At 38.1% G+C, this 19,489-nt stretch overlaps 1 protein-coding gene across 2 annotated transcripts in view; it reads right to left on the reverse strand.

The window, feature by feature from the left end:
- Positions 1–19,489, reverse strand: part of oxr1b (oxidation resistance 1b) — a 53,202-nt gene that overhangs the window by 12,379 nt on the left and 21,334 nt on the right. The window contains exons 4-10 of one of the 2 annotated variants that reach the window (XM_081376726.1): positions 11,843–11,928; positions 8,224–8,331; positions 7,326–7,442; positions 3,636–3,779; positions 2,658–2,842; positions 1,775–2,448; positions 401–569 (exon numbers count right to left, since the gene is read on the reverse strand). In XM_081376726.1, coding sequence (XP_081232852.1) covers positions 401–569; positions 1,775–2,448; positions 2,658–2,842; positions 3,636–3,779; positions 7,326–7,442; positions 8,224–8,331; positions 11,843–11,928 — 1,483 coding nt within the window. Of the gene's footprint in view, positions 1–400; positions 570–1,774; positions 2,449–2,657; positions 2,843–3,635; positions 3,780–7,325; positions 7,443–8,223; positions 8,332–11,842; positions 11,975–19,489 lie in introns of those variants that run through there. The other variant, XM_081376724.1, reaches the window with a different exon arrangement.

Below are 19,489 nucleotides of genomic sequence, written 5' to 3' on the forward strand. Positions count from 1 at the left end.
ATTCTGGGAGTTGTAGTCTTTCATCCACATGAGACAAAAATACATTTTCTGGCTTTTCTCAGTCTAGAAGGCACCAACTTCTAAAATAATTTCACATTTCTACTACATAAATGACCCAATTTAAATACACATTCATCTTTCCAGTGGTGAAATATCCCCTTAAGTCAGGGGGTGCAGGGACCGGTCTATCAAATTTTTTTTTCTTCCAAAATTAAGCTGGTTGAAAAACATGGGGTGATGCCAAATATTCTGGCCCACCCATCATCCACTTTTTGAAGCATGTTTTAAAAAACATCCTACACCTGGGTCTGGAGCAGCAAATCAGTAAACAATTCCATTTTGACAGAACAGGAAGGTGACATTTAAAGTGGAGTGCAGCCAAACTGGGAATAGCACTGACCTCTCGGAAGGAACAGCGAACCAGTACTCGTGCTTCCTGTCTCTTTGGGCGTACTGCAGCATTGAGGCACTGGCGTGGGAGACAAAGGTCTTCCGCATGGCTCTGCCAACACGCAGGCACAGGAACTTGTGCGACTTGGACTTCTCCTGGCCTTTGGGCAACGGCACCACTGGGAAAGGAAACAAACAGCACAACTGCACCTGTTTTTCATAGTCATCTCAGCGTGTTAAACTAAAACATGAATCTTGCATCCCATTTTGATTAATCTACATTGTAGCATATTTATGCATGCTGAATGCAGCGTATGCTAAATAAGCTGTCATGTTGAGTGAGCTGATGTTATTAGTGTACTGGAGAGAAATAAATAAATGGAACAAATTAAATCTGTGGATCTCCAGCAACACTAACTGAAAATGTGTCTTTCAGCATATTTTTTAGGGCCACATCCTCATTAGACTACAGCAGTGATACAGCAGGATCAAATGGAGGTTGACACTTCGATATATTTGTAAGTTATGTAATGTCATCAAGGATTGGATATCTTTTATTCAAGCAATATCCTTGGGGAAAGAGAGAGCGAGCTACAATGAGAAATAAGCTTAAAGTCAACATGAAACATTGCAACCCATTTTACTTGCATTTTCTATGTTCGAAGTTCAGAGTAAAACAAAAAGTAAGAAGGGATTTTTTTTAATCCTTTCTCAAAAATGTCTCCATCAATAACATCTTGATATTTCCCACTACTTTTTCAGATTTATCACTACTTGCTATTTTTGCTGTAGCCTTTAGAGATGCACTCAATTTTTTTTGATTATGGTATATGCTGTATATATATATATATATATATATGTAACACTTTACAACAAGGTTCATTAGTTAACATTAGGTAATTACATTAGTTAGCATGAACATAATGAACTGCACTTATACAGGATTTATTAATCTTTGTTAATGTTAATTTCAACATTTACTAATACTTTATTAAACTCTTGTTAACATTAGTTAATGCATTGTGAACTACCATGAACAAACAACCAACAGCTTTATCTTTTATTAACTAACATTAACAAAGATAAACAAATACAGTAATAATTATATTGCTCATGGTTAGTTCATGTTAGTTAATACATTATCTAATGTTAACTAATGAACCTTATTATAGTGTTACCATATATAACTATACACATATAATCAAAATAAATAAAAACAGTACTTAAAAAGTACATATTTTACTATATATGGACCAAATTTTAATGACAGAATATAAAGAATGGTGTTTTTCGTGAACTGATGAATCAGGTACAAATAAGATCATGTAATGGTGTCAGATTTGATTTCATGTTGACTTAAACACATGTGCTAACAGTAGGTTACCTTCCTCTGTCCTCTGTCCCTCATCTGCTCCAAGCTCAATAGCTGGTGTGAAATCATTGGAAATCTTTTGTTCTCCTTCCTTCGTATCACTGGTGGATTGCATAGTCTGCGCTTCCACGCTCTTCTGTGACTCATGGGCTTTTGCAAAATCCTCAACAGCCACAGTGTCCGAACAAAGCGACTCAGATGTGGTGCGGGATTTGGCCTCATCTGCAGGTTGGTCCCTCACTGCATTCTCCAGAACGTTCTCAGACAGTACCTCAGTGGATAAACCTGTGGCATTCAGACTCTGCTCAATGCCACCATCCCTCCATCCTCTTCCCTCCGTTCCTGTATTTTGTACAGCTTCTTTTACGTCCTTTTTGTCAGCCATTGTAGGTTCTTCAGTGGTTGCCGCGGCCTGGTTGATGGTTTGCACAGATTCAGAAGACGCACCAGAGGACTTTATCGGCTGCAGCTCGTCAGAAGATGTTGCTAGGGGATCATCACGGACTGGAGAAAGTTCTGACTCGGTAAAAACGTCTTCGGACAGAGAAGCTTCCGTGCTGCGAGGGGCCGTACTGGTGCTGTCGTTGCCCGTCTCGCGGATTCGGTGTGCCGCATCGCCTGCATTGAGACGTGGTGCCCTCTTGAGATGGCTTACCTCAGGTATTGAAGGCTCAAGCTCTAGATCTCTGGGTTGACAAAAAAAAAAAAAAAACATGACACATTGCTACATGACTTGCATTTCCCCGCTAATGTGATCAAAGTGGTTGTTATCATGTTGCTATGCAGTTGCTAGAGTAATCTAGGGGGTTGCTAGGGTGCTGTCTGATCATATAGGAGCAATTATCATATCTGTAGCAAAAATTATGTGCAAGTAAGTGTCACTTAAGTAACTTACGGTGGTACGAGCTCTTGGACCCTGATGTCGGTGATCTCCCTGCACATGGCTGCGGACTGCACCTCCTCCAGCGGGCACATGATCCCGTACTCCTCACATCCTCGCTCCTGCACCAGTCGGTCCAATTTATGAGGGTCAAACATGACGTTGTTTGGAGTTACCAGAAGCACACCACTTACTATACCCTAAAAGATTGAGAACAGAGGAGAAAGATGGCAATGACAAATCAGTAGACCATACACTACTCTTGTACATGTCCAGACATGATCATCACAGTAAAAATCAGTACATATTGTTATTGTATATTGATTATTCTGGCCACACACCATCAACTTAGACAGGAAGAGATCAACATGAAATGCAACCAATGTTTTTGATTTGGTTTTCATGTACTGTTTAGGGGTAAATTGGAAATCAGTGATACCACAATAATAGATCAGCATGGGAAATGTAGCCTATATGAGTGATTGCTCAGAAAATACTTAAAAAATTTGTGAACATTTTTGTAGACTTCGTGATCATAATTTCTGTCCGTCCAAAAGTAACAAGTACCATATATTTCACAGACATAATTAAAGTGGAATATGTATTTATTTATTTTGCAATATTTTAGAAATAATTATTATTATTATTGTGTAAGAAATATATATTCAAATATATATTTCTTACATTTCTTCTCTTTATCAATGGTGAAAACAGTTGTGCTACTTAATATTTTTGTGGAAACCGTGACACATATTGTTCAGAACTCTTTGATGAATAAGTAAATTTTTGTAACAAGGTAAAAGACTTTAGTCTCTTTTGATCAATTTAATGCATCTGTGCAAATTTTATTTCAATTGGGTATTAAGTTCTATGGTAGTGTATATATTTCTAATACAACCTCTAACAAACAAATATGGCAAATTTTGGTAAATCCAGTGACTAGTAACAATCTGTGCGCCCGACTAACAGAATCTGTTCACAGAAATCACTCACCTTGCCATCAGTGATGTATTTGCAATTCATTTTAAGGAACTTTTCCGTAAGAGCCTCTTCTTCCTCGGAGGTGGATGACACCACTCTGGCTGGTCGAGGGGGCCCGTGACATATGCTGTGTCTCCGGTGGACATCATCTGAGTCCTGGTGGGATGAAGATGGTGTGAGAAACAGCTCAATCAGAGGTAGCCCTCGCCACATCACACTGAATATCGGCCAACCTTGAGCTCATGGTATGTCCTCTAACACCCACACCCACATATAAACACACACACACACACACACACACACAGTCATCATAACAAGGAGGCTTGGAAATAACAACCCATTAAGGCATAAGGTAGATCCCTTGAGGGCTCTCTGCTATAAGAAGGCTGACAGGCGGAAACCAAGGAGACTGAGGCAGGTTTCCTAACATGATTCTGCACCGGTTGAGTGACTGTCAGCATCTTTGTGTTTGTATGTATGTGAGCTCATTATAGGACAAGAAAAAGAAAAGCCACCCCTCACTTGGTGCTGACACAATAATACAGATCTAATGATTATAAAAAGTTACTTTTAGCTTTCCAAAATTTCACATTCATTGCAGCAGAATCCTGAGCTGATACTGTTGGATTTGAGCTAAAATTGCAAATACGGAACACACGTTTCACTCCTCGCTCAATATATTTCACCTTCTCATACAAAGAGCTCTGTGAAACAAGAGCACACTGCAACCTCTTATAACTTAACAAACAAACAAACAAACATCACTTGTTCATTTAACACTAATAAAAGAAAACCAGGTTGTTTACTGGAGTTCACAACCAAGCAAGTGATGCACAAATAGAAACTGAATTGTTATTTAAGTAGTCTACTAACTGTTTATGTGGCCCTGGACCACAAAATCAGTCGCATGGGTACATTTTTTGAAATTGAGATTTATACATAATCTGAAAGCTGAATAAATAGCTTTCCATTGATGTATGGTCTGTTAGGATAGGACAATATTTGACCGAGATACAACTATTTGAAAATATGGAATCTGAGGGTGCAAAAAATTCGAAACATTGAGAATTATTTTAAATGCCTTTCAATTTTTAATCGCCTTTAAAGTTCTCTATTTATGTTCGCGATTGTGCTGCATTCACTAACAAAAATAAATGTTTTACATATTTACAGTGGGAAATTTGCAAAATATCTTCATGGATCATGATCTTTACTTAAAGGAGAACTCCGGTCAATTTTAACATTGTGCTCTTTTTTTTGTCAATTTGGAGTGCTGTCAATACAGAGAACAACGACAAAAATCGGTGTTGCCTACACCGTGTTATCCTCTTTTTAAAATTTGCACCCTGTTGACTTCAATGGGGCAATATTTAAACCTGCCTTTAGCCTCTTAACATCCTTGATGTGTCATTACAAGTGCACAGGTCATGTGAGTGATTCCTTCAGAGTGAACACGGGTGAATCTGACTGCAGTAGATGTAAAAGAAATGTATAAAAATTACAACGCATAGGTTTAGTACCTATGATCACGCACGTGAACTCGGCAATCGACTACTTTGGACTTCAACCGAAAACAGGATGTAAACACAGGTATTTGCGCTGGCTTAAATAACATCATTTTTATCCATTTCTTTCACATCTACTGCAGTCAGATCCACCCGTGTTCACTCTGAAGGAATCACTCACATGACCTGTGCACTTGTAATGACACATCAAGGATGTTAAGAGGCTAAAGGCAGGTTTAAATATTGCCCCATTGAAGTCAACAGGGTGCAAATTTTAAAAAGAGGATAACACGGTGTAGGCAACACCGATTTTTGTCGTTGTTCTCTGTATTGACAGCACTCCAAATTGGCAAAAAAATGAGCTCAATGTTAAAATTGACCGGAGTTCTCCTTTAAAATCCTAATGATTTTTGGCATAAAAAAAAGAGATAATTTTGACCCATACAATGTTTTGTTGGCTATTGCCACAAATATACCCGTGCGACATGTGACTGGTTTTGTGATTCAGGGTCACATTTGGCCCTCAACATAACCAGCAAAAAATGCTCATGTGTAAAACTGCAACTGATAGACCATGATGGCCCAACACATGAATATTACATGTGTACAGACTGTAGACAAGTATATAAATGTATGGCTGCTGTGACTGACTGCACAGTTTAGATGCACTCCACTGTGTGTGAAAAATCAGCAAAAAAAGCCAGCACTGAGTTACATGAATATTGCATGAATTCATGTGTTTTCATGTAATGTGCTGACAATGTAACAGTCAATTCTCCAGCCTATTACAACTACAGGGATATGAATGCGCATTCTTATTTGTGAGATGCATGTTGATACCCGAATACATTTGAAGTTAGAATAAGCATGTGCTTGCTTTATCTATTGATGACTCATGAGGAAATGCAATCATGAAACCCCTGAATCTCTGGCACTGGGCAGCGGGACCAGTAAATCCATGACCATATGGTGCCGGAACTACACACTGAGTCACACACTAATCCAACAGAGGTGACACAATCCATTTGGCAACCTCAAAATGGCAGCCCAGGACATAAATTAGACCCTTAAACCACACAAGAACAGATGAGAGCTTAAAAGTAGCCATGGTGATCTTTTCAAGATATCTTCCTTCTTATTTGTCATCAACTAGGGACAAACATAGCCGGGAGAAATGCAGTTTGTCTGAATACAACAATTACTGGAATCTCTGGCCTCATAGAGGAATAACAGCTGTGGCCAAAAGGGAAATTCATCGCCACCCCCATGTGGAAACAAAACTATCTGAGCCTGAAATTAAAGAAACAGTCCACCCAAACTAAACATCATGATGTTTGTAACATGCATGAATGGAATATCTTTTTTTTCATAGATTCATAATTGATGGGAATGGAGTTTCAAACACACAAGCATAAAGAATTACACATAAGTTGCGCGTTATACAGTAGGTCAAGTCTAGAATTTTAAAGGGGCGGCAAAAAAAGAAGTAAAAAAAAAGTCTAACAACTAAAATAAACAGAAATACATATATGAAAGCAGGTCTTTAAAATGTCTGAAGAATGTAAAGGAGTATGGCCACTGATTTGGATCTCTTGTCCAATTTAATTTGACAGGCTTAGCGATTACAAATTAAAAAGCTGGTTAAATCAAATGGAAAATAATTGAATCGATGTAAAAATGCAAGCTATGCAAAATGATAGTCCATGGCACTTCTGTTTCACTTCACATGGTCTACTGCATAAATGTAGACATAGAGCATTAGTGTGAAATGATCCGAGCAGTTTCACTTAATAACTTGCTGGTTTTTCAGCTGAGTAAGTCTTCTTGTTATACTGGATGTCCCTTAATGAAACTCAACTTATTACATGGATTATTGAATTTCCCCATCCCTTTTCCAAATCATGGAAAAATATGCTTATACACCACAATGAGCTAAAAGATCTTTAGACTTCACAATAGAAAGGTACATAAAACAATGCATGCTCAAGGGTCAAAACGCATATACGGTGAACAATATAAAAAGCGATTCTTCTTGCTTGAGTAACAAGTTGTGCGAAACTGAGCAGACCTTAGCAAGCAAAATCATTTAATCATATACATGAGCAATTTAAAACAATGATAAAGGACAAGTTTAAGCCTGTCCTCTCGCTATACGATCCCCCTGAAAGCTGTGGATGAAGATTGAGGTGGCACTTACTGTGGTGGCCTTCTCGAGATCAGCCTCTGAAGAGGTGAGGGAGAGCGGGCTGATGGGACTGAGGGAGGGAGAGCTTTCTGCACTGGAGATGTATTCCGGGTCAGGGACATACAGCACCTGAAGAGCAAGACACACTCAGAATTTAGATTTATATCATCTCACATGCAAACAGCAATGGCTTTTAGCCAAGTCAAATGAATGAAATCAGTGAATTGAAACAAGACGACAGCTAGCTTGATCTCCAACAAAACCAAATAACAAAAGAAAGCAGAGAGCCTGAATTACCATTCAAAACTCAGCAAAGAAGCGGTTTACTGAATAGAATGTATATTCTTCTACAAAAGACGCAGTTCTTTTTTTCCGGGACATTTCCCCCATTTTAAATGGTTTCCATTCTTACCCTGAGGATCATGATATCTCTGCTCATTAATGTGAAACTGTGGAGGCACCAAGATGAATTTGCTACTTAAAGGGATAGTTCACCCAAAAATAAAAATTCTGTCATCATTTACTCACCCTCAAGTTGTTTCAAACCTGTATGAAATTCTTTCTTCTGCTGAACACAAACAAATATATTTTGAAGAATGTTGGTAACCAAAGTCAATGGGCCCCATTGACTTCCATAGTATTTTTTTTCCATACTATGGAAACCAATGGAGCCCAATTGACTGTTTGGTTACCAACATTCGTTGGAACAACTTGAGGGTGAGTAAATGATGAAAGAATTTTCATTTTTGGGTAAACTATCCCTTTAAGAAGGCATTTGAAATTCGAGGTGGCACATTTTATTTTTACCTTACCCCTACTACACTAGATACAGGGAAAAGCAATTGACTGGAACAGAGTTCAGCCTGACATAGAGACCATCTGCTCTGAAAATTACTACACCATACAGTACCTTGCCAGGAACCACAGCGCGAGAGAAGAGTTTGTTGAGCTGGACGAGCTCGTTGGGAGTCGTGTCAAACTTCAACGCAATGCTGTTGAGTGTGTCTCGAGACTCCACCTAGGCACACAAAAACAAAAGTTAGATATCATTTTATTATCTAAAAAAAGTTCTAAAATCAAGACATCCGCTTCCGAGTAACATGGCTGACTAAGCATTTGAATCTGTTGGAACAGCAAATCAAGGCCCCAGAGAAAACCATCCAATGCATTTTATGAGACGTCCACCTGTAACAGAACGCATCATCTAAAATTACTGTTCCCTTTGTCTCCTATCCAGCTGGAAAAAAAGTGTACAATTAAAAGAAAACAGCATTATTTTATTTTCGTAATTGCTACATTCATCCAGTGTGTAGCATATGTAAAATACAAAATAAAAGTCCAAACAAATAAACCCACAGCTAAAATGTGACAGTTTAAATGTGAATTTGTCCATTTAAACCTAATGGGTATGTCCAAAAAACATAGACTAAACAGCTTTATATAAGCTCTAACTCACCAGGTGTTAAATCAATATCTTTTTGCCGGTTTGATTGTGCTAACCTTCTCTCAACATACAATATCTGTCCTTCAATGCCATGGGGAGATGAATGCAAATGGCATTCAAGAATCTCTGAATCTCTAAATGTCAGGTTAAACACACAAAAGAGCGCACAGAGGGACGTACAGAGTCGGCTTCATGATGACCACCGAGTCTGAAAAGCTTTGAAAAATATCTCGACCCATAAAAACAAAAGCATCTTTGTGCAACAAAAGATGTTTGAAAAATGGTTGGAAGAAACATAACATCTATAGAAATTACATATCATAAAAATAGCATTCAGTGAATTCAGTTATTATCTCGAGACACATAATAATTCAGCACATTGAGGCCGCATGATGCATGAGTGTGTTTACTGCAATGGCGACAGTGAGGAATTCATCCTCTGGTGGCTCCTTGCAGTTGCAAGATGTGACATTTGTATGTTTTGATAAATCCCCAGGTGGCAGGATCTCAGATCACCGGATCACTCAGTCACCTGATCCAAATCATTGATTCTCATTGGGTATCGCTTACAGTCCAACAGCCGGACATAAATAATTGAGAGCCATCTCTCCGTCTGCATTCAATTTATCCTTTAGAGGCATCCTTCACTGAGTCTCACACACATTTGCATATTATATATGTGTGTGTGTGTGTAATGTGACACTGAAGACCCGAGTAATGTACAAATATAAAACAGTTATTTTAAATTGCAATAATATTTCACACTATTACTGTTTTTACTGTATTTTTCCATCAAAAAATGCAGCCTTGATGAGAATAAGAGACTTCTTTCAAAAACATGAAAAAAACAACATAATTATTCCAAACTTTATGCACACACATATGAACACAAGGTGAAAATAATAAAGTTTAAATTGTTTGGATGTAATACCCTGTCTATTTTAAAAGCTATCTTACAGTTTCTCATCAAATCTTCTATCCACGTGCAAACCTCACTTCCAATATGTGCTATGGAATGAAAACTCATACGAGGTCCATGGATCTCATCATAACCTGAGGAATGAAGTACAGTCGCTGTGTAGCTCTAAGAGCATTGATTGATTAAGCCCATCAATCTCTGTGGTCACAGGGCCACAAATCACTATGATTGGTTAGTGTGGATATTAGGGTGTGCAATTACACAGGGGAAGTGTACGGTTTCACAACACTGACAATAAGAAAGAGAAAGGTGGGGGCTTGGTTACAAAACAGAAACAGTTCCAGCTAAAAAAAACTTCAGGAAATTCTTTTTAATGCCTTAATAGCAGTTTCATACCAACTTTTTCAGTGACCAGGGAATATAGAAAAGGCAGACACATCGATATCCCAACACCAAGTATTTGGGATGTAACTTGCACAGTCTCATTCGTGTCTTTAGCACAAATGGTGCAATCATTTTGAGGAGAAGGAAGCTATTACTTTCTCAAGTGATCAGACGATTTTCCCGATGGATGATAAAATGAACAAAACAATTCCAAAAATGGGACCAAAGCCTGGAAGAAATTCAGAGAGCATATCATAGAAATATGTGGTGGACTCTTTTGATCTGCACCAATAAACATTCACCTAGCAACCACCCTGATTGCCTTAGCAACTGCATAGCAACACCTTGTTAAACACACACAATTCCTTAGGCATCAGCTGAAAGTTTTGCAAGGGTACCACTCACATTTTCTTTTTCTCTAGAAAATGCAAAAAATCTACTTTTGACACTGACATCATAGTATATTATAAAATGTATACTACTTACATGAGTAGTAGCTCGAATTTAACATGCTTTAAGTAAAATCAGATTTTAAAACCTTTTAACATGCAGTAAAATGGTTGAAAAAATCCATCATAATCAGGGTTATTATTGTTAACTAAAACTATTTAAAAAATGTTTGTTAATAGAAATAAAGCTAAAATAAAATTTTAATATTAGATGAAAAACTTAAAAAAAATTATGAAAATGAGAAATTGACAACTGAAATTTAAATAGTTGAAACAATAAAAGTATTAACTGGAAATAAAAAAAAACTAAAACTGAAAATAAAATATGAATATAAAAATGAAATAAAAATCTAAATCTAAATATTTAAAAAGAACAAAAAATATTAAAAAAAATTTACAAAAACATCTTAAAAAAAATACAAAAAAATTAAACCGAAAACTGAAAATATAAAAATAAAAGCTAATGCAAAATATCAATAAAAACTATAACAGAAACAATACAAAAGGGAAATAAATAATACTAAAATAACACTGGTCATATTATTATTTTATTATATTATATTTTATTTATTAGTTTAATCTGATCAATGCTATAATTTATATAAAATAAAATCAATTTACAAAAAAATAAAAAAATAAACTACACAAACATATACAAATTAAAAAATAATTGTAAAATTAAAAAATAAATAATATAATCCCTGTGCTGTATGTACACACACAGACTTTCTAAATAAATCTCTGTTCCGTGCACATAAAGGTTTGTCTGAAAGGCAGCAGGCTGACAGAAGCACCAGCGATCTGCCACCTCGTCTCCCAGCATCCCCGGCAATCCCACTGTTACCATGGAGAAAGTCACCACCTGATTTGAGGTCATCTCAAGAGCAAATGGAAAAGCTTTCTCTCGCTTTCTCTTTCTCTCTATCTTTCTAAAATCGTTTATAATGATAAAAGGCAGGAGAAAGGCATGTGTCTGAACAGACTTTAAATGCTCACACAATAAGATGTCCCACAATCCCCTAATCTAGCCATTTTATTACACGCTTTACATATTTTCCTTTCACAACACCTTGTTTCGCTCCTGCATAGACATCAGGTAAACTACTGTACCTCGAAAAAACAGCAATTAAAGTCATTCCTGCAGAACATACTAACAGCACTGCAGCGGGAATGAATCATACCTGATGTGCACGCTCACATTTCCATCCCAAACATAATTGCATACATGCGGCTGTGTGTGCACACATTCATCCTTAGTCAAGCGCACACACACACACCGGTGCATTATGTAAACAGAGCCACCTGGATCAGACAGACAACACTTACTACTCACCACATACTCCATGGTGCCTTTGGGCCTCTGGAAGGATATCCTCCGGACATCTTTCCTCTCCAGCGCACTCTTTTTCTGCCCGGTGTCTGAAAGTAAACGAGGGAGAGTGTGGGTTACGCTAGTCATGGTCCTCCTCTCTCTTCTCATCTCCTCTGCACTCCTCACGGTCTGTCCCCCCCCCCCAACCCCTCGTCCATTAGCATCAGCCGCGGAGCGACAGAGAGAGAGAGGAGGCTTGTTAGTCCGCCAGCCCACACACACACACACAGGGGAGTGGCTCTCGGCTATCACTGTGTGCCTGGATACACCTCTCCAGCCTCGGTCTACTGGGACGTATGACCCGGTCTGTGAGTGTAAGTTTCCCTGTGACAAGAAAATGCCATTAAACGGAGGAGATGTTTTGTAAATGGGTTATAAATGTAATTTTTATGGATATACTTATGCGGGGATCAATGCACTATACCAGCTGATACCGTATGTGAACGTCTGTGAGTTTATAGAGCAGAAGATTTGATTCTGAAATTTGGACATGCCTAATAAAATAAACTACACTTGCATTTGGGTGGTTTGTGTTTGAATGATTAAAAACTCCACTTAACGACATTTAAAAGAACTGATATTGTGAAAATCTTCATAAAACTTTGTAAGCATCATCAAATTGGCTGTATAAGTCATTATTTTGAAGGAATGGAAAAACATTTTGTCATTTTTTACAGTGAAGTTTGTCATTTTGTGTAGAAAAATCACAATTCTGTGGTTCCTCGTTATTTTTCTGTATAGCGTATTAAAACAAAATGTAAAATAATGTAAAAGTAAAATAATGTAATAAAATAAAACATGCCTATTCCTTGCCTAACATTCCATTTTAGTCACATGATCCTTCAGAAATCATTCTAATATAATGATTTGCTGCTCAAGAAACATTTCTTATTATTATCAATGTTGAAACAGTTGTGCTAGTTCATATTTTTGTGGAAACTGCATTTATTTGAAATAGAATGTTTTCTGTAAAACTGTAAAAGTCTTTGCGGTCACTTTTGATTACTTTACTGCATCCTTGCTGAATGAAAAAAAAAAAAAAAATTCTTACTGGCCTCAAACTTTTGACCAGTAGTGTAACACCAAACCCTCAATTTACAATTGACACAAGCAGCCCACAAACACTGGACCACTGACAGCAAATCAGCCATGACATTCCCCTCTCTATCTGCTCAGGACAACAAATCACAGCTCTGAGCCTCCTATTATCTTGGCACCTTCAGGCATGACAGGTTATTTTTAGAAGCAGGTTCCCATCAGTGTCGGAAATGGCTCCCTGACTGAGACCCACTAGCAGATGCCTTCACATACGCTCGCTGACGGGGGTGAAGGGTCTCTGGATGAGAATGGACGGTGTCCACTTTGACACAGGCTTCCTGTAGAGTAGTTTCAATTCACCCCAGACAAACAAATCAGGATCACCTGAAATGGTACAAGCTGGTGGGATATAACAGGGTTTGAACAGAACTGAGCATTCCTGAACGCCTTTATCCGGGAGTTGAACTTCTAATTCATAGACATTTTCTGAAGAAAATAGGCAAGCTGCAAATAACAGGTTCTTCAAAAGCAAATCATCACTGCTATCACTTGTAGTAGTACATATTCAAAGTAAAGACAGAACTTCTCTTAACTAGGCTGAGTGTGCATAATAAACTCATTCTCGTTAAAAGACAACTCAAGGGATGATCTACTTTCCCACTGGCCGGCCTCAACTGATTCTTCGTTATTCGAAGATTAAAGGAAGCTGTGTGCCAATTAAAGTCATTCTTACTCAGTGTAAGCCTGATGTAAAGACGGTGCACCAGGATTATTTGAAATGCCAGCTGCACACTTCAACCCAGATGAGAGCCCAGGGACTTCTCTGTCAAAGCACCTGAGCTAGAGGCTGAGATGCTGAGGATACAGCATGAGCATTAAACACGACTTATGCAGGCCAATTTATTCGATGGTGTCCCTTTTGTCCTATAAATGTTCCATCATAATGAAACCGCAAGGGCCAGCAGTTTAAGCCAAGCTTTAAAGGGACCAGATATTTGGGGATTTTAAAAAAGGACTTTATTTGTTCAGTTCAGTGCACCATTTAGACACAAAACTGCCTTTAAAGAACTTTCAGATGAATACTAAGCTGAAAAAAGGCCAAAACAGTCACGGTTATGATGTCAGAAAGGGCTCGAGCACCCACGAAATCTTCTCGTTTTTATAGTTAATTTAAGGCCATTTGCTGTTATTTTAATGACAAATGTCAAAAGTGCATTATTGTAACCCAAGAGCGCATCCATGTAACGAATCTCTCCATCGGCGGTGGATTTCTTTCTCTAGCACAAAACTGGACATGCACTTTCAAATATAAAGTGGTCTCACGGCTTTACTCTCGCTCAGATTTCACATGTTAAAACTTTGTCCTGTGCACTTTCTCTAGAATTGTCTTTTCTCCTGGATTTAATGTTGATTTAATGATTGACGGGATGAAATAACACGGTGTACCTTTAAATTGTAAAGAAATTACGGATTCACTTTTGTTTCATGAGATAGCATTTTCAAGCTGATTTTAGTCCGCAAAATCTCTAGTTATTTGATTATTTAATAGTTATTTTTGAGTTAAGTGCTTATTGTAAATTTACAATAAAGGTATTTATTGAATTTTATTTAGCGAACTGCTAATAATCATCATGTAGCATTAGCTATATCAGCCAGAACGTGACTCGCGACAATACTCATGGATAGAATGTGATTTTGTTTGGTTGATAATATATATTTATTTGCAGTCTGTGCGTTTTTCTCAAATAACTTATATAATGTACTTATAATGTAACTTATAACTTATATATGTATAATTCATTCATCGAATGAAATCGCACCATCGAACTGAAAAGGACAGTAGCCTATCCTAGAAAACCGAACAGTAGGCTATAATTAACTACTGAGTAATGAGAATATTGACATTTTTAAGGGACATTTGTTGCATAGGCTATGTAGCTATGATTAACCCATTTGCTCATGAAAACAGAAGTGAATAAAAATGTGTTTTATATTTGGTTGGTAATGTTTTTGCATGTGGCCCCCACCGATAGAAACATAAATCGGAGCCTATGACAGAGGCCATTTACATACAGTTGTAATCAAAATTATTCAACCCCCATTGCAAATTAGGTTCATTGGCAAAATTTACAGACTAACAAATCAAATCAAACAAAAATAATTTAAATAGTTTAACACAACAAATGTTTCAAGTGGTTTCCCCAAATTCAACTGAAAATGCAACTTTTAATCACTGCAGTCTAAAAATAATTCAAGCCTATCATGGCAAGCATCTTTAGTGGAACACCCTTTTGCTGCCAACTAGAAGTATAACCAGGCATCAGCTTCTGGCAGCGTTTCCGAGGAATCTCCAGTTCAGTAATATTCTTGGGTTTGCGTGCTGCAATCGCCGCCTTCAAATCCCATCAGAGATTTTCTAAGGGGTTCAAGTCAGGTGACTGTGATGGCATCTGTAGAATCTTCCACGACTTCTTCTGCAACCAAGCCTTGGTGGAATTTGAGGATATGTCCTGTTCGAAGGTCCAATGACACCCAAGGTTCGGCTTCTTCACTGACGCATGATGTTTTCTCCAAGGATTTCCTGATAGTTCAATAAATCCATTTTGCCTTCCACACGCTGCAGGTTTCCAGTGCCAGAGGATACAAAGCAGCCCCGGAGCATCACCGTGCTTAACTGTAGACAAAGTGTTTTTTTAGGCATATGCTTCATTCTTCTTCCTCCAGACATACTGCTGATCCATAGGGTTGAAAAGTTCCAGTTTTGTTTCATCACTCCACAGAACAAAATGCTTTTAGGTCAGTAGTGGTGTACGTCTTGGAGTTCTGGCATGCGTTACGTACGTGCCTTACTGTGCAAGCTGAAACCTCAGTGCCTATAGTCACCAAGTGTTGCTGCAGGTCTTTTGCAGCCAGGTTTTTCATAAATCTGGTTGCAGTCGATGATAGCTTCCTTTTTCTGTCCCGTCCAGGTAGTGTAACCACTGTTCCTTTAACTTTGAACTATGCTTCCAATGGTGTCTCAAGGAATATTTATTTCCTTCGCTATCTTTTTGTATCCTGTTCCTTGTTTGTGAAGTGCTATAATATCTTCTCTTAACTTTTTGGACCAATCTTTTGACTAGGCCATATTTCTAACATGCAGTCAAATGTGACACTCAACGAACCAAGCCAGAACAGATATTTCATGTGTTCTAGCTCAAGCACACCTGGTGCAACTAATGAAGCTTTTGATTAGTTGCGTCAGGTGTGCTTGAGACAACACCTATTTTGCAGATTTGAGCTGTTGTGAGGGATTTTATTCAGGGTGTTGAACAATTTTGCGACTGCGGAAGTCATTAAAAGTTGCATTTTCAGTTGAATTTGCAGAAACCTCTTGAAACATTTGTTGTGTTGAGCTATTTCAAATACTTTTGTTTGATTTGTTCATTGCAAACACCTGGAAGTCTGTAAATTTTGCCAACAAACCTGATTTGCAATGGGGGCTAAATCATTTTGATCGCAACTGTAGAGAAGTCTTAAAGGATTAGTTCACTCCAGAATTAAAATTCAGATAATTTACTCACCCCCATGTCATGTGCGTAAATTATCAGGAAATTTTAAATCTGGAATGAACTAATTCTTTAATGGTACCCTTAAAGGGTAACTCTTGCCAAAATCCAACCTAGGTCTTTTTGTAGATCTCCCCAAGGCAAACTTTAGTTTAAAAGCATAATTAGAATGGAAACGCCACTTTTAAGTTTGACCGTATTTTCGTTTTCGGTCAAATTGCCTTAAAAATTTGTAACATTCCCAAATCAAAAATTTCAATTGACCGATAACATCTAAATTTTTCAATTGGCCCAAGTGAAATTCTGTAAATTCTAAAATTAAATGTACAGATTTTCACTTGGGCCAATTGAAAAATTTAGATGTTATCGGTCAATTGAAATTTTTAATTTGGAAGTGTTACAAATTTTTTACAGTGTTTGAATGGGAGTGCTTGGGGCACTTCTATGATAGCATCAAAATCACTATTTTTAAAACACTAAGAAGGCTCGACACAACATGAAACTTTGCTTGAAGTATCACCAGAGGCTCTACACATGAACTCGAGCACTGAGAACATTGTTTGTGTACGCATTTTGACAGTCAAAAATAGTCGATCTCCTAATGTTAATGAACTGACTCTGAATTTTAGTATTGCTTCTTATATGAGAATCCTTTTTCAAATACAAGGTCAATATTGATTTTCACTAACGACAAAACAACAAATTATCCATGAATTTATATGGAACTAAGCTTTAGGAGCTTTCCATCTTTACTCTCCTCCCTGTTACGTTGCATTCGGAGATCTACTATTTTTGACTGACAAAATGCCGCTACACAGCTACAGTGAGTTGTTCAAAATCTTTCTTTTTAGTAAACTCTGTGTACACAAACAATGTTCTCAATGCTGGAGTTCATGTGTAGAGCCCCTGGTGATACTTCAGGACAGTTTCATGTTGTGTCAACCCTTCTTAGTGTTTTAAAAATAGCGATTTTGATACTATCATAGAAGTGCCCCAAGCACTCCCATACAAAAGGCAATTTGACCGAAAATGAAAATACAGTCAAACTTAAGTGGCGTTTCCATTCTAATTATGCTTTTAAACGAAAGTTTGCCTCGGGTAGATTAACAAAAAGACCCTAGGTTGCATTTTGGCGAGAGTTACCCTTTAAAGGGTCATTTCACCCATTTGAACATTGTTTTTTATTTAAAGTGGGTCATATATGTAGTCGAAATGTAAAATAATTTTTGAATTTGGTGCCTTCGTGACCGAGAAAAGACAAAAAATAATTTCAGAACGCATTTGTATGAAAGACAACAACTCCCACAATGCACCACATTGCACAGCTCCGCAAGCCACTCCCACTAATCCAGAAAGCGCATATCTACCTATAAGAGATATCACTCTTCCGTCTACAAGGCTAGCTACTACCAGAGCTTGTAATTCATTTCACATTCACACAAAATGTCTAGTTAGTTGGCGAACTCATATAGTGCATTACTCCTCGTTTGTATTTCTTTCGAAAAGGTGAATTATTGCATGGTACCTGGATGTTCAGTCAAAACATATGCGGTGCGAAACTAGGATAGTTCTCAACACAAACGTCCGTGTCCTCGTCTGATTCAGAGATTTCGTCCAGGAGAAATTGTCATCGTTGAAATTCTTTGCCGCAGACGGACTCTATCTCTGTGTTCGTAGCGGTTCGTAGCTGCATAGTGAGATCACCGGCGCCACCAGTCCGCCCTAACTCGAGCCAGTCCGGGCTCCTCGTCCGCGGCAGGCAGGTCTTCTGCCTCGGCTGCTCTTCGCTATAATGCGGCTTGTAAAGGTAGCCACAAACACCTGATTCAAGCATCAGACTTCCAAAATCCTCTTCTTCTATATCATATTGAGCACTCTCCTCCGCTATTGTCATAACTTTACATCTGTCTCCACAGCGCCTGTTAGCTTAGCTTCAAACAAGATGGAGGATATTGCTTTCAGTTTCAGAGAGTAAAGTCCCACCCACTGATCTGTAATAGGTCTGTAGCGTGAGCGCGCCCCACCCTGGGAAAGATGAGAAACTAGTGTCTGTAGTCTTAACAGAAATCCCCCCCTCTAACACTTCCTCCTACAATGACGCAAAATGACGATTTTTGCGTCATTGTAGGAGGAAGTGTAAGAGGTAAATAACAGATTTCTCCCGTCTCAGGGGAAAATGAGAGAGTGTTGCACGACCATTCAATAGTATGACTGGGTTTCTAACAATGCAAAGCTTAATGCAAATGGGTGAAGTGTCCCTTTAAATCATGGTCATTACACTGTGGAATGTTTGAGGGAGGATATGGCCGTCTAAATAAAGATTTTAAAGATGACACTTTAAGATGGCAGAGTACGAAAACATTTTTAAACAACAGATTTATGTCTGTATATGATCTCCAGACTGCAGCATCTATTCTCTTGCAATGAGATTTGCAGGAGACCAAAGCGGGGAGGGTTGAAAAGTGTGTAGGTCAGCTGTGAGAAACACCAACTCAGCAGTTTGCTGTCTCCTCCTTTCACCTGTCACATTACAGGCAAGTGGAGCAGGACTCTGGAGTCATTACGTGGATTTATAAACCGCTGTCAATCAAAGTATCTCTCACTCCCTCCACTCCCCAGCTGCGGGATAGCACGAGTTACTCGAATCAACAGCTTTTAGAGTGGAGATTGATTATTGCTGAAAAGAGGTAGAAGGTATCTGGATTTATCATGAGACAGCTGTTTCAATAAAATATGCAATCACCCAGAATACCCTGGCAACCACACATGTTGAAACATGGTTCAAACAACACCTGTTAGAATGTGAAGGTATTGAATAAATGTTAACAAGCATTTGAAATTTACTTAGTAGTATAAACCAAATCATTCCATGTTTCGCACATTTAGACAGATAATCTGCATATTTTAAAGTAGGACATCTGTTACAGCAATAAAACAGCCAGCCGGCCGGCAATCAGTATAAATCACTTTTAGTGAATCTACAAATGAGAAACGAGTCCGGAGGCAAGTTTAGATTTGTGAT

Source organism: Scardinius erythrophthalmus (assembly GCF_964197995.2).
Source record: "Scardinius erythrophthalmus genome assembly, chromosome: 10".
Lineage (NCBI taxonomy): Eukaryota > Metazoa > Chordata > Actinopteri > Cypriniformes > Leuciscidae > Scardinius > Scardinius erythrophthalmus.